At 39.4% G+C, this 16477-nt stretch overlaps 1 protein-coding gene across 1 annotated transcript; it reads right to left on the bottom strand.

Annotated features, from left to right (window-relative positions):
• Positions 1 to 1090: 1090 nt before the first annotated feature.
• Positions 1091 to 15834, bottom strand: LOC119693340 (transmembrane protein 26). Its single transcript, XM_048624303.1, has 9 exons — positions 15550 to 15834; positions 9266 to 9389; positions 8661 to 8820; positions 7600 to 7777; positions 6630 to 6789; positions 6008 to 6138; positions 5457 to 5564; positions 2789 to 2884; positions 1091 to 1175 (listed from the first exon to the last, which is right to left on the bottom strand). The coding sequence occupies exons 1-9, from the start codon at positions 15750 to 15752 to the stop codon at positions 1091 to 1093; spliced, it is 1245 nt and encodes a 414-aa protein (XP_048480260.1). The 5' UTR covers positions 15753 to 15834.
• Positions 15835 to 16477: the final 643 nt, after the last annotated feature.

Genomic DNA, 16477 nt, shown 5'->3' with positions numbered 1-16477 from the left:
TTGACAAGCCTCGAAAAAGTTTAAGTTTTTTTTGGGTCAATGCAATGGTAACGTAAGTTGATAAGTTGTAAAAATTACTTAGGTACCTATTTATTTTTAAATTAAATAGTTGACATTTATCTTGGTGTTTGGTTTTTATTATTTACTCTTACTACTCGTATTATTATTTAGGTATAATTTGTTTTCATAGTAGTAGGTTATAAAAATAAGTAAAAAACATAAACTTCAGAAAACTATTATTTTATTAACAAAATCTAAAATTAGACAAGTTTAATAAAATGCTTACGTAACTAGGTAATTACTAGGTATTATTCATGAGGAATTTTACACAGGCACTTGCTTAACAATATATACGTATAAACTTACTTTAGAAAAAAAAGGAAGATCTATTTTTATCTATATTTACGAGTACCTAAGTAGGTATTTTCATATGTAGGTAGAGATTTGATACAAAATTATTGTTTTTTTTTTACTGTTATCTAATGTAAAATTGTCCTCTCGGTTTTTAGAATTTAACTTTGGTAACGATTATTACATAAGTAACTACAATATTTTAAAGGAAGAACAAAATACATAAGTTAATAAGGCACTTCATAAGCAAGGCACATTTCGCTACTCTTTAAATTATTATAAGTAGGTAAGTATTTCTAGTTTCTACCATTTCTACTGACTATATTATTTTTTATACTTCATACTTCTTTTATACTTATTAAAAATGCTTAGACCAAAGTAGTCACCAACTTATCATAGGTCTAACCCGTATAACTTTCAAACCTAACTTCGCATCAAAAGTGCATTAGGCTCTAAAACCCCTAAACCTTTGCCTCCTTCGTCATAAAAAAGAATTTCCCGCCAAAATTCTTCCAGAAAAAATCACAGGAAAATGTCAAGCTTTTTCAAAGCTTACAAAATCTGAACAATCCGCCGATAAAAATTAAAATCCCGTTCAACTGGAGTCGCTATCAGTGCTACTGCTGCTAGTTTCGTGTTTATTTTTGTGTTTCTTCTTGTCTTTGTGTCTGTCCTCGTGCTTTTCCCTGTGTTTGTGTCGCGGGCTGCGTTTGGGGCTGTCGCGACGGACGCGGTGCTGTCAAATGCCCGAATCATCGGTCGTGTGCTGGATGTTGTTGAGCGATTCTTCCGAGGACTCCGACTTCGGTTGCCGCTTTTTGGAGCTGGGGATAGAAAACACAAAGTACGTATAGACAGGTGGTAAGTGTACCTACTTATTTACAGGTCGGCTCCAATATTGGATAAGTACCTGATTATAAGATTTTGGATAAATCGGACGTCAAATCGCATGAAAATAGGATGCATATATATAGATTCTATACCTACTAGCCACCATATAGGAACATAGGAACTTAACCTGCGACACACAAATTATTGTTACATAAGCTGTACTTATAATATTACACAATTCATTAGGAACGGTCCGAATCTCGTAAATATCACGTATGTTTCTACTTACTCAATGTCTTATCGGACGATCGTATTGTATGTGCAACTCTTACCAGTTACTTATCTTCCACATAACTATTGTAACTAACTATCCCTTGAAGGGTAGGGGGGACCTTCTAGGGGTCCGAGACATACTTAATCTGTGTCTAGTCAAATATTTGTCCCGGCCTTGGTTCCAACCTGGGACCCTCGCAACAGGCAGTAACAGCAGTCAGCGTTACTAGCCACTGCGCCATCATTTTTACACATGACTTATGATCAGACAATAATCATTAGAGAGATACAGATGCCTTCCTAAGAAAACTGGTTCTCTGGTTCATTGTCTTAAGCTGCGTACAGACCAGCCCAACGATGGATATTTATCATACATAATACAGATTGCAGCAACGAAGGTCAACTAAACCCGTTCGTTGGCGTTCGTTTGGCCGGTCTGTACGCAGCTTTAGCGTCACTCATAACGTCAAAGGATCCGGGTTCTAGTCATCATCATCAGCCAGTAGTTGTCCACTGCTGGACATAGACCTCTTGCAAGCAGCGCCACAACACTCTGTCCTCGGCCCACGTCATCCAGCCACCACCGGCCACCTGTCTAAGGCCGTCGGTCCAGCGGACCGGTGGGCGTCCCACGCTACGTTTGCCTGTTCGTGGCCTCCACTCGAGAACTCGTTTGCCTCACTGGTCATCGGTTCTTCGGCATAATATACAGGGTGTTGCAAAATTGGTATACTAAGCCGAAACCTACATGTGCAGCATGGTATATCTAAGCCCGAAACTGAAATCAGAATTTGGAAATTCGCGAAAAAAAAATTTTTTTACCATAGTAAAAGTCACGTGACCAACAAAGTTTCTATGGAAAATGAATTATTTTTTTTGCGAATTTTCAAATTCTGAATTCAGTTTCCGGCTTAGATATACCATGCTGCACATGTAGGTTTCGGCTTAGTATACCCTTTTTGCAACACCCTGTATAAACAGCCCACTGCCACTTTAGCATTCAGATTTGCGTTTTGCTAAAAGGGTTATACTAAGCCGATATAACATGCTGCACACGTACAGTCCAACTATAAAGTCGTGAAAACGGAAGTGGATCCTAACTAATTGCATAAGATCGTATTTAATCGATCAGTTATATTTATTAAAGGAAAAATCCGTTAAAAATCCACAGGCAATCGGTATTTTATTTTTAAAAAGTAAGTAAATAACTGATGATCATAAAACGTCTTATCAAAATCGCACTCTTTGATGTCAGGACTTTATAGTTTGACTGTAGGTTTCGGCTTAGTATAGGTACACTTTTAGCAACACCCTGTATAGTTAGTTAACTTACGATTTCTTCTTCTCGTTCTCGACGTGCACTTGTTCTCGGAACAGCTTGGACAGCTCCAGCTCGCGGATCTCATCGGAGTTGGTCAGGATTATTGCACTGCAACAAAATGTGGCATATTGTCATTTGGTGTTCCACACAAGAGCGGCGGTAGCTCAGTCGGATAAGCGCCACTTCTCACGCCATAGATGCGGGCTGACATGTACCAATGAGTTCTTTGAATTTAAGTACTTACAATGTAAGTATACCATCGCTCTTACGATGAAGGAAAACATCGTGAGGAAACCTGTATATCAAGATGTAGCACATCTAGGTATGTGAATCCACCAACCCGCAGTGGACCAGCGTGGTGGGAAATGGTCCTAGGAAGGCAGTTTAGACTTTGGGGATAGGTATGCTCAAAGGTTTCATTTGAGAAAGCCAGGTCAGGTACTTACACCCCAACCACATTAAAGCGGTGGTGGTAGCCCAGTCTCGGTAGGAAATATAAAATGTATGTGCCTGGTCTGATATCTCTGATAACTTAAATGATAAGATCTGATCTGAGTCGTGGTGGTGTAACAGATAAGGTCTGGGCTCTCATGCGTGAGGCCGTGGGTTGAAATCTTGCCAAGCACTAATGAATTATTTCCACGTACTCTTACGGTGAAGGAAAACATCGTGCGAAAACCTTCGTAACTCTTATGTAGATTCTAGATGTGTTCCTTATTGTAGTCATTCGAAAACGACGACACGGCTTGCGACCTATTAGTTACGTGAGTACAAACTTACAGCGAAAGGCCGGTGACTGCCCCTTGGGTTTCAGTCGTGAGCATATTATGTACTTATGTATAAATAAAAATAAAGCAATTCCATTTATTAGCTTAATCTTTTATTCCCCAAACACGGTCAGTATTTATTTACTAACAGCCCGCAGATTGGCACCGTCATACATACACAAGTATACAGTATACAATATACACACAGGTATATACAAATAGACAGGGGTCATTCGTCTATTGTCGTAACCTAGCTCACAGTCATTTGGCGGGACCGCTCCCCTGTAGGGAAGGGATGGGATGGATATCATCCCTATCGAACTATCGATAAACACATAATATTTAGCTAAGGGCTGATTTTTCAGTAGCCAGATAAAAGTTATCTGGTGAATAATTCTGATGCTGTCGCGACTGAATGTTTGTATTAGACAGTGACAGCAACAATTTTATTCGTCAGATAATATTTATCTGACTATTGAAAAACTAGTCCTAAATATCATAAATATGTATTGTCTATGAAAATTTTACAGCCCCTCTTGACAACCAATAACCTAATATGTATTTTAAGGTAAACGTCCACAGTATTGTAGGTAAGTATAGGACCAAACGAATTTTCATAAATATATGCATAAAAAGTCGGCAATGCCTCTGAAGTGGACGTACTTGTGTGAATTTCTATACAAATAATACCGAATGCGATGTGTCCGTTGCGTACGATGAGGAAAGGTAGACCCTACATAAACCTTTTTACGTTACTTTTTGTGGTAAGACCGAATGGCAGAGATTTTGAAAGTACTAAGTTCCAAAAGACATCGGGCGTTTTTTCCCAATTGCCATACCAAATGCCCAATGTCCTTTAGCATATAAACCTTGTTGGAGAGATTTTGAAAGCACCAAATCTAATAATCTCAAATTTAGCATTGCTAAAGTTTCACAACTATCGATAAGTCTTTAAACCACACGCTACGACATCACTAGTACAGGTGATTCCCAACCCGTCCCCGTGTCAAGGTGACGACCGGCCAACCCTTACACTTTCACGAAAATAAACCTTATCACCACCTCATACGACACATCAATACCACCACATTCAGACTACGCTCAGATTTTGCAAGTTTATCGATTTACACTCTTGGTTTTTAAGGAATACGGTTGAATTTCGATGTGAAATGGGTTGTGTTGTTTAGATAAAGTTTACAGCAATATCCGAAGTTATGGCGAAGGGATTAGATCTCAAATTCGTTTGTGGATTTTTGTTGTTTTGGTTCAGCGGTGGTCAGTATTTTGCATTCTTATAGGGACTAGGTATAATGAAAGGTATTCTAGGTATAGCCAATCGATTATTGTGTAAAGATTTTCGGGAATTTGGGTTGTGTCCAGTCATTTCAGCTTTGGAATGGTCATTTAGGATTATACACAATCATTTTTCTGTTATAGCTAACTACTTAAACTTCAGGCAAATTTTATTTTTGTAGCCTGATTTTTTTAAATTTGCCCCATCTCGATCTGCTATTTTAGTGCTTTTTGATACACTTGGAAGTTATTCGCTAGTACCTCTATCAATAAATGTACCTATGAGGTAAAGTAACTACGACCTCATATAATATATCTGGCGCAAATCTGACTGACTAATGCTTTCACCACGGCTACAGGAATAGTCCAGCTATCGTACCACCCCTGACATCGCTCGCTTGTCAAGTATCTGTCAGATTCATACAATTTGCGTCAGACTTAAAAACCGAGCGAGTTGGTTGCTAATGTTCGTTGGTGGTAAACCCACAGCCATAGACTAATACACGCTGTATTAGTCTATGCCACAGCACTTGTTTTTGTCACTATTAATCGAAACGGAGAATAGCAAAAATAAACATGAATAGCAAAAATAAACATTAAAAACAAAAGGCTATTCTCACCGGATCCTGCCCCCGTCCCCTCGGTCCTGCCGGCGAGGGTCGCTGATCACCGAGATGGAAGTCTCCATTACATCGTGTCTCTTGTCACGCTTGGACTTGTCGTGTTTCCTGAAATTGAGAGCAGGGTTCACAAAGTGAAGAGTAAGACGACACGCACCGTCCCCCACACGCCCCGCTGCACAAGGCGATTTGAATTTGTTTTCAAATAAGTTTGAGTATCAATACCACATCAACAGATCTCAAAGTTCTGAAGTGGCGTCTGTAGCGTGTGCTAGGTGGGCGCGAGGCGGGCGCGTGTCTTCTGAACGTGGCCTAATACTAGCGCCGCCAATTGAAATAAAATCATAACTTCCGTTTAAAAGCGTTTTTTTCTCCCCACGCCCTCCCTCATGATTAGGTATTAATTTTTTTAAACCCTTCCAAAACCCAGTACCTGCAATGTAGAAGCGTTTTTTACGTTTAGCGGTACACGCGCTGTGCTACGCGCCATACAAGTTTCACTGCTCTACCGATTAAGAAAAACCTCCTCAGTAAAGGCCCACCGTACTCACTTGTGCTTCCTGTCTCTCTCCTTCCCCTCTCCACTCCGGTGCTTGTGTCTCTTCCTGTACACGGAGCCTCCTCCTTCGTCGACTCGCTCCAGGTGTAAAACGTACAGGCGGTAGATTTGCAGCAGGATCACCTGCGGAGGTATGGGGGTTGAGGTCAACGTGTTGAGGTGTGTTCAGATGTATGGTCACCCTATTAGGAAATGTAACTCATCGTTTTTTAAGTAAGTACGATAGGGGAAATGTAAATTGGCCCGATTTCAAACCAATACCGCATTAGGCAGATGGGCAATTTTTGTATAGCAACCTAGCCCCAGTATCGTAAACGCCAGGATTCAGGATGATATTGACACCTACTTGGCTATATGGCACTCTGGATCAATCAAAATATTGATGGTGGAACTGCGCAGGTGTTTATTATAGGGCCCAAGTGTACCTATACACAGGAGATCTTGATGATGATGATGATGACTCATTCTCATTAATGAACGAATGAAAAGAAAGAATTCAGAGCTGCACAGTCCGCACTTCCTAAAAAGTGGGACCTAAAACTGTATCCTAGATACGCATTGCTATTTACCGGTTACCACGTATGTGGATAGTATAGTTACCACCTAAAACTCACCAGCGTATTCTTGCAAGTAAAGAATATGTTCATGTAGTTAACGATGTTGTAGTGGCAGATGATCAGCAGGCGGAAGGCGAGGAACGGAGCGTCTTGGAGCACGATGTTCATCATGATGGCGCAGACCTCGATGGAGCAGCAGCAGGCGCGACTGGTGCTCCTGGGGATCATGAGGGTTTAGTGGCCCTGACTGCTGTGCCGAAGGTCCCGGTTCGATCACCGGCCGATGCAGATATTTATTTAGATATATATTGTACTCGGGTCTTGGTTCGGGTGATATAATATGTATACATAACTATCTATCTATGGGATTCAGACCCTACTATACTCTGCTCCTATGTATCGTATACGCGCGTTTGTATCGCTTCAAAAGAGTATTACCTAACTATCTGATTTTGTGTGAAGCAAATGTGTAAGAAATAATGGGTTAAAAGCAAAACTATGTAACAGCAAGCAAATAAATAATCTAAGTATTCGTTTATAAGAGTAAAATATAGGTCGTATACACGCAGTACTTAAGTAAGTATAAAAGTGAAAGAGAATACTGATAAAAAGAACATGGTGAACAAAGATAAAATAACCTGAAAAAAACACAACATAACAGCGTAACAAAAACGGCATAAAGCGTGGCAGTGAACTGTGTCAAACTTATCAATAAACCTGGCATAACGTTGGAGTAGCTATAATTGTCGCTTACCGAAGAAGTAGGTTATAAGTTTGAAGTGTCTGTTGCTGTGTATAGCTCCGAAACAGACGAGCCCAAAAGTAGAAGAAAATTGGTGGCTATCTTGTTATGAACGAATGATAAGAGCCAATGGCATCGCGCGGTCTTGACACATACTACTCCCACCTCACCCCGCACCTCCCAGGGGGATCTATAACCTTTTGCGTATGGTCAAAAAACTACACCAACGTTACAACCAGATTCATACTAGGGTGTTTCAGCTGGGCGGTGCAGTAACATACGTACATGTCAGACCTATTTGCGGTTCCTCTGGACTTCCGCGACTTGGTGGCAGTCAGCACCACGGTGAACTGGATGAGAGACCACGACCAGATGGCCAGGGTCAGGAGGACCAGCACCTTCTCTGTCGCCACCTTCTCGTCTTTGAAGGAGTCGAAGAATTCTATGATGTCCGCGGCTGTGCCTGGGGGTTGAAGGGAGTTTTCAGTTTATGGGAGGGATGGATGAAAGGAGATTTATTTATTTATTGAATACAATAGCCAATAGGCGTAGGTACACTAAACTAATAATACAAAAAAAACTTAACCAAAAATAATAGTGTAAGCCCAATTACAGGATCACAGCATGCATTGTTATGACTTAACCTAATAACTTATTTTGTATTTAAAGTTACGGTAGTTAGATAAGTGGTGTATCCAATCCACTGTACCATAAAATAGTGAGGCGCATGGACAGTACCCGTATCATGAAAATTCGAGCTAACGAATAGAATCGAATGCGAGTGCGACTATTGTCAACTTGACAGCACTTTCGAACACTTTTTACCTTTCGAATGAGTTTCGAAAAGAATGACCACAGAGTACATAATATTATTCTGACAATGACCTATGGAATGATAGCTGTCAAACTTTCGCAAATCTGTACACCGCAATACACCGCCATTTTGTTGTTGACAGGTTGACAGCACTTTCAAATAGACTATCGAATAGAATGTGCTGCGTTTTTTCCGGATAGCCCTACAGATGACTAATCATTCGACCACGAGTGTCAAAATCCTAATGTTTTCGTCACTGATAGAAGGATGAACGATATCTGACTGATATGGCTAATTTTGCGAGTGGTGACCCCCAAATTTTTGCAGTTGTTAGCAAGTATTAGAAATTTCGACTGGATGAAGTGGTCAATAATACAGATTGATGTTTAGCAACAAGAACAAGCATTCCTAGGCTGTATGACGAATAAAATAATGAGATTAGAAAAAAAAAACAAGAACAATCATAACCAAAAGACCAATCCAATCATTCCACGAATTAATCTCTTGAACCACCCCTTTCACCCTTACTCACCAATATAAACCAGCAGCAGTTGACTGAGCTGGTCCCTCGTCAGCTCACCCTTGGGCAGCAGCCAGCGGCCCACGATCAGGGTCAGCATGAGGAACTGCTCGATCAGCGTCACCCACATGTCCGTCGGGATCTTGGTCGCTCCCGGGATGGGGATCTCCGTCTGGGGGGTAGGGGTTGGGTACAGGTTGGTGGTTTTGGGTTTAAGGGGCTTTGACGGGGCATTTAGTATCAAAACAAACGCCAGTAAAGGTGCCAATAGGTTATAACATGAGGTTACAGTAGATGACATTTTATAGCGAATAAATGTTTGTCTAGAAATCAAGGAATAAAAGTATTATCAAGGAGGACATACATAAGGACCCTACAACATGGGCCAAAGAAACCTGACACCTCTCAAAAGACCTATATAGCCACTCTCAGAGAGACTTCCTGATGGCCTACCATGGGGCGCAAGACGCGTACTTCAAGACGTGAAAAAAGTTTTTCGCTACACTCGCTCTCGAAGCCGCGCGTTATGTTGTGAGTGAGCGCAACTCAAAAAAAAGTCACGTCTTGGCGCCCCATGCTAGGCCTTCAAGTAGTCACCATCGTCTTTACTACTCTACCTCAACATTGATGGTCTCAGTCTGGTTCATCTTCCGCTGCAGGCGCAGGTCCACCTTGTGCAGCTCCAGCAGCCAGATCGCCGGCACCGTCAGCCCCAGGTAGATGAACACTGAAGGGCAGAACCTGCGAGTAAGAGGAGCTGTCAGTTTCACACATCTGTGGGCTGCTACGCTGGTTTGTTATCGACTTGGATAAACTCGTTAAGACGCTATATACGAAGAACTAGCGCCACCAGTTGATAAAAATAATAACTTTCTTCTCAAGCGGAAGTTATGTTTTTTTTAACTGGCTGCCCTATTTCTGCGTATTATCGCCTTAACACGCGTTCTACCAATCACAGCACCGTATTTATGATTAATCGCGATATAGTGATGTTTATCTACGTCCATAACTATGTACGATAACGAACCCGTGTAGCGGCAGCACAACGAGAAGATAAACAGAACTGTGGCAAGTTTATGCTTTATGGTAGATTAAGGTAGAAAATCAGGTAAAAACCAATATTATATCATCATCATCATAAGCCCGTATGATACACGATTCACGAAAGCCTGTTTATTTATAGATTGATGTCGCTAAAATTAAATGCTGTGCCTTCAGTGCTTCAGAATCTACATCAGTATAATCGCGCAAGGTTTACTGCTGGAAGCTAGGCCTGTCCAAAGGACACAAAACACACACAAAACCTATCTGCCCTCAGCCTTTCTTATCCAGCCACTTAAAAAACTATTCCGTGATCCCAAAATGTATTCATGAATAGCTTAAAAATATAGGATCTGCAACAAACTGTACAAAACTTCCTATAACCTCGCCTGAAAACGATATCCTTCAGTCCTGAGAACATTAGAACGTAATAGGTGCGTCCCGATGACAGCTCCGGAACCGTCATTAGCGGCCGTTACGTGCTAATGTCTTCATCAACGTTTTAATATCGGAATGATTTTGCATAAACTACAAGTAGGTTACGTATAGTCAGCAAAATAGATAGGTATAAAGATAAAGATAAAAGATAAAATACACTTTATTGCACACAAAACGAAATAGTATCACAAACATAGAAAAGAAAAATGGTACAATTGGCGGCCTTATTACTAAAAGTAATCTCTTCCAGACAACCACATTGAAAGGAAATATAAAGTATAAAGAAAGGGGTAACGTGTGACAAGACAAGAGAAAATACAACATAATTACTATGAACAATGTGTAAATACAATAATACTTAAAAATATTATGAACATATGTATATAAATACTTTAAACCTACATAGCTATTAATAATTATATACCTAGACCTTATATGTAATAATACAATACATACATAAATAAATATCTATATATATATATTATGCTGGTTTATTCTAATCTGGATAAGCTAAATTTAAGTAATGCTGTCTGAGCTTGTTTTTGAAGGATGGTAGAGAGGGTGCGAGTCTGATTTCCATGGGCAGATCGTTCCATAATTTAACAGCCTGAAAAGTGAAGGAACCCTCATAAAACACCGTGGTGCAAGAGGGAACATGAAGGCGAAAGTTATGAGATGAACGTAGTGAGCGGCTGTGTGTGGAGCATCTCAACTCAAAACGCTCCTTAAGGTATGTTGGGGAACAAGGATTGAACAGTACCGAATAAAGTAGTGAAAGTATGTGAGTATTCCGTCGAAGACGAATTGGGAGCCACTTGAGTTTTTGTCGGAATACAGATACATGGTCATATTTTCTTAAGCCAAATATGAATCGTATGCAATAATTTTGAAGACGCTCAAGCTTGTTAAGTTGCTCCTCAGTGAGATCAAGATAGCTGGCATCGGCGTAGTCAAGAACGGGAAGAAGGAGTGATTGAGCTAAAGCAATTTTGGTGGAGGTAGGAAGGAAATTGCGTAGTCTTCGAAGTGATCCCCCGGAAGCAAACATCCTCCGGCTAACCGCCTCCAGCTGAGGACTCCATGTCAGAAACTTGTCAAAAATTACGCCAAGATTCCTGACCGTATCACTATAGGGTACATGAACCCCGTCAAAATAAATTGGCGGCACCATCCGAAGAAAATTATTGTTCATCAACCTAGAACTTCCAATAAGAATAACTTGAGTTTTCTTCGGATTGACCATAAGGCCATGGTGTTTACTCCAGTCTACTATTTTAGTTAGGTCAGTGTTCATAGTATCAATTGCTTGAGCTAGATTAGAAGGTATGTGCAGTTCGTCCATGTAAAGTCATGAAAATGAAGGGTGCAATTTTGCAAAGATGTTTTAGTTAAATCGGTACCTACATGTTAAGTACATTTTATTTAACTTAAGTTAATTTATGTAAGTTATTATTGTTCAACTAGGTAGATGAGTTTTATTACGATATAACTGAATCGAATTGCAATGGGGTCTGATATCACTAATACCACTTCGAAACAACTTACAACTGGTGTTTAGCGCCATAGCCTAGCCATGTTTATTGGTCATACCTACTCCTACTTACGACTAAAACAGTAGTAAATTAGTATAGACGTGAGTTTAGGTGTTGGATAAAGTAGCTACTTAGGCTCATTATGTTATGTAGGTATGTAACCTAAGTACTCGTAAACCATTGAGGTAATAATAATCTACATCTACCTATGCTACATCTTGGCTCACGATGTTTTCCTTCACCAAAAGAGCATGTTCGTAATTTTACTTATATAACTTCTTTGTAAAGAATTCATTGGTATACCTAGACTTATGCCAGAATTTCAATCCACAGCCTCTGAAATGAGAGTCGAGATCTTATCCGTAACGCCACCAAGACTTCATTTAGGTACCTACTTATCTACGTTAGTAATAATTCATTTACAACACTTCGCGTCAAGGCCTCGGTCACGCGGCTGACATTTTGTCCGTCTTTTTGTCAAAGCGAAGTGAACCGAAGAGGGACTGATACAGGGTGGGGCTTTATTACCAGACAGGGGTCATTCTACCTTACAAATACCTAAGTTTCCCTCACGCTATGGTTGCTTTTCTACTAGAGAGATATGCTACGCTGTGTTTGGTGGATGTCAATAAACAATCATATTCATTGATCCCATTGACTTACAAATTATTTTAATATAATAGCGTAAGTACGGGGCCAGCCGCTGAAGAAAATGGCACCCTCGCGCTTAAAAAAAATATAATACATCGATTAAATACTGTCTGTAACATTTAGTTGGGATCCACTTCCGTTTTCAGGACTTTATAGTTTTACTGTAAGTACACTTGTCCAAAATTAATAATGCACATGCAGATCTTCACACCCGAATCATTAAATCGTAAGAGCCTTAAACAAAACACTTGCATTTTGCACCTTGTTTGAAAGAAATAGGAGTCAATATCATGTATCACATAATCGAAAACAACCGATCTGTCAAAGATTTCTATGCGCATTATGAATTTTGGAGCACTGTACATCTGTCATAATTTGTTTGAATAAGGGTAGCGCATGTTCTGACGGACGCAATATCCTTCATTTTGAAATTTTTGATTGTTCTACATAGCACAGCACTGGTTGGAATGAGCTTACTTTCATATCATTGAAATATAGCTAGCTGTAGCCTGTAGCCTGTAAGCAAGTTATTTCAAAATTTAGATTAAATAATTATCTTGATCGCGATGGTATGAAAGCTCTGTCGTTGTGTTGTGTGAGCTAGAGTGATCCCACTGGAGCTAAAGGAAAGGGGTTCGAGATATCAGCAAGGTTTGTTCACCTCCAACCTGCAAGGTGTTGTGGGTTTGGCGTGTGTTGTGTGTCTGTACGTCTAGTATATTAGTTTGATAGTTTGACGAAAACTATAATAGTTTACGTTTTCTCGCATACAAAGTGGTGTCTCTAGCGGAAATTATTGTGAAACTATTGACAGATAATGTATGCAGATTACAGAAGAAAACCGAAACTTTTTTCGTTTTCTTAAATTGCAAAACCCCTACTAGAGGCCCGTTAGTTGCGTGGATTAGCTTTGTATTTGCTATGTCTGATAAACTTGATGATTTGGTTATATAGAAATAGCGAAATAGGGTGACTCTAAGGCTCATACTGAGTAACTTTTGTGTTACGACTTTTGAAAATTCGAGAATGAAGACGTTCGTTCCCAATACAAGCATTTTAAATCTTTTAGTTTTTTTTATTCTTATGTAAGTTTATTTAATGTAACTACTGCATACAGTGAGTGGCCGGAAGAGCGGGGTCTCCTAATACAGGTATAGGAGTGCCCCAACAATACATAGACTAAGTTACTGAAAATAAATATTTTGTATTGTATTTTATAGTGGGAAAGTGTTTATTTTTCAAAAAAATCTAAGAGTCGTTAAACAAAAGATTATAGGGATAATCCCCTGAATCAATCAGCTTTTGCAAATAGTTGCTACGCGTCGCTACGGATGTGCTAAAAGGGGCTACGAATGCTACGCCTCGCTACGGATCCATATGACTATTAAGTCGCTTGACTACAAATGCTACGCGAGGCTACGAATGTCTACAATACTTTGCTACGACGTACGTAGTACTTTCCAAAGGTTATCTGGCAGAGATCACTTTTAGTGATAAGACCGCCTTTTGTACCCTAATTAAGTTGCAATTTGTTATTCCTATGATTCTTTGTTGGTGTCCATCAAATAAAGCGTATTCTATCTATCTATATCTATCTACTTTAGTGCACAAAGCAGTTCAATATATAAAGCATTATAGTATTATTTCTTATCATGAATATAGGGTCTAGAATTTGTCACCGAGTGAAAGGATAGCTTATTATTTCTGATCTGATTTAATTTAATTTTTGCGTGTACTTATGATTTTTATATTTTGACTAACAATTTTTTTTTTGACATGTTTTACTAATTTACTATGGATGATATATCTGGAAATAAATGTTTAATAATAATAATAATAGCCAGACATAGAGTAGCGTCATTCGCTGATTGCTAAAGATGCTTCTTTCCATTAATCCCAACTATCCTAACTAATATTATAAATGCGATAGTAACTGTGTCTGTCTGTTACTCTTTCACGCCAATACTACTGAACGGATTTGAATGAAATTTGGTATACATATGGTCTAGAAAGAACATAGGCTACTTTTTATGCCGGGATTCCCACGGGAAAACTTATTAAGGCGAAGCGAAGCTCGCGGGAACAGCTATTTCAGCCATAAACCTCTCAAATCGATTACACCTCCCTTTTAAGCTCGAGAGGTACAGCCCAACTATAAAGTCGTGAAAACGGAAGTGGATCCTAACTAATTGTTTTAGATCGTATTTAATCGATCTGTTATATTTATTAAAGGACAAATCCGTTAAAAATCCATAATCAATCGGTATTTTATTTTAAACTGTATGTAAAAGTAAGTAAATAACTGATAATCATAAAAAACGCACTCTTTGATGTCAGCAGGTCTAGAGTCTAGGTCAGGTTTGATATTTTGTAGAAAACTATAAAAGTTTACGTTTTCTCGCATGCTAAGTGGCGCCTCTAATGGAAACTATCCAATGACGTAGGAATAAATCTTTATTCCTTCGTCATTGAAACTAGTAAGTAAGTAAGTAAGTAAAGTAAGTAAAAATGTTTATTTCCTTTAAAAAAATACAAGAGATGGTGAATGTACTGACCCCCACACTAGGCAATGCCTGTCCCGTGGAGGATAGAGATAATAAATACGGCTTTACAAGAACATAAAACTTATACAGTGCAATCTTGGATAAATTTGATATATGTTAGAAAATAAAATAAAAAAGTGTGTTTGTGTGTGTGTGATGGTGTGTTTGTGTGTTTAGATTACTTTACAAGGGGTGCCAGAAAGTGTGTATGCGGTAAGTGCCAGGAGGTGTGATGAAATCATCTATCATGAACCTTTTGATAGATAATGTACCTACTATTGTACGCAGCCGCAGATGACAGGAGAAAACATAAACTTTTTTCGTTTTCATAAATAGCAAAACCCGTACTAGAGAGTCAGGACTTTATAGTTTGACTGTAACAACTACTAACACTAAAAAAAAACACACACAAAAACACGCACTCACGCCTTGTACTAATGTACTCCCTTGCGGGGTAGGCAGAGGTGCATTGCTGCACCCACTTTTCGCCAGAGTGTTATATTAGTCCAAATGTAATAGGGGGCGGGCCTATTGCCATTTTACGGGCACATCCAAGACCCAAGAACAAATATCTGTGTTTAAACAAATATCTGCTCCAGCCGGGAATCGAACACGGGACCATCGGCTCAGTAGTCAGGGTCACTAACCACTACGCCATTCGGTCGTCTTTTTCATTCTATTAACACTACTTCTTACCACTTCCACTCCTGGTTCTCCTTTATGGTCAGCGTGAAGACTCCTTCGAAGATCAGCAGCAAAATGGGTGCAGCCAGATACCAGAACTCTATGCTGTCCTTGAAGACAGTGACCTGCCATATGGCTATGACGCCATGGGTGGCGAACACCAAGCGAGTTATCACCGCTTTAATAGTCGCTAAAACCTTTCCCACATTCGCCATTTTGAAAATCTTCTTGGCTGTTTGGAAGTGAGTGTCTTTGCTCCAAAAAAAGTGGCTAGTTTTTTTTGTAAACTGTGTTTTGTTTTTTTTTTATCACGTGTTGCAATGGCAAGATGTTAAAATGATTGTCGGAATTTAAATTTAACAGCAATAGTTAGGTTCCAAACCATTTTTAAAAACTTATTCCGTTTGCAGAGTTTTTAAACCGAAATTTCGAAAACAACGTAACACCTGACACAGCCAAATCGTAAGAAACACTTCTTTGAATGAACACAAAACAGTTGAGTGCAGTTTCGTCTATTTTTCCTCGGTTCACATACATTGATGCTTTCAAACCATTTACCAAGTTGTTCAGTTTTGCAAACGAAGCGATGGACTGATAACGGTGGTTGTTTTTTGTCGTCCATTTTGGTTTTTGCGCGCGCAATCTCGGCTCGTAATTGGCCAATAAGAGATAGTTCCACGGAAAGGGGTCGGGCTCTTGCGTTATACAGGGTGGTGTAAAAACATTCAAGTCCAAATCTCTAATTTTCATTCATTGTAAAAAACGGAATGAACTATAGATGTGAACTAGTGGAAAACAGCAGACATGTATTCGACAAATCGACATACTGAGTAACTTTAGCTATTCGAAAAAATTATAGGTAGATAGGTAAGTATATAAAAAAAAACGCTGCGTAGGTGTAGTTATGGTAACAGACAACAGACGGAATATTTTCTTTAAT

This window comes from Plutella xylostella, chromosome 11, assembly GCF_932276165.1.
Source record: "Plutella xylostella chromosome 11, ilPluXylo3.1, whole genome shotgun sequence".
Lineage (NCBI taxonomy): Eukaryota > Metazoa > Arthropoda > Insecta > Lepidoptera > Plutellidae > Plutella > Plutella xylostella.
This window is presented reverse-complemented; position numbering and strand designations above follow the sequence as displayed.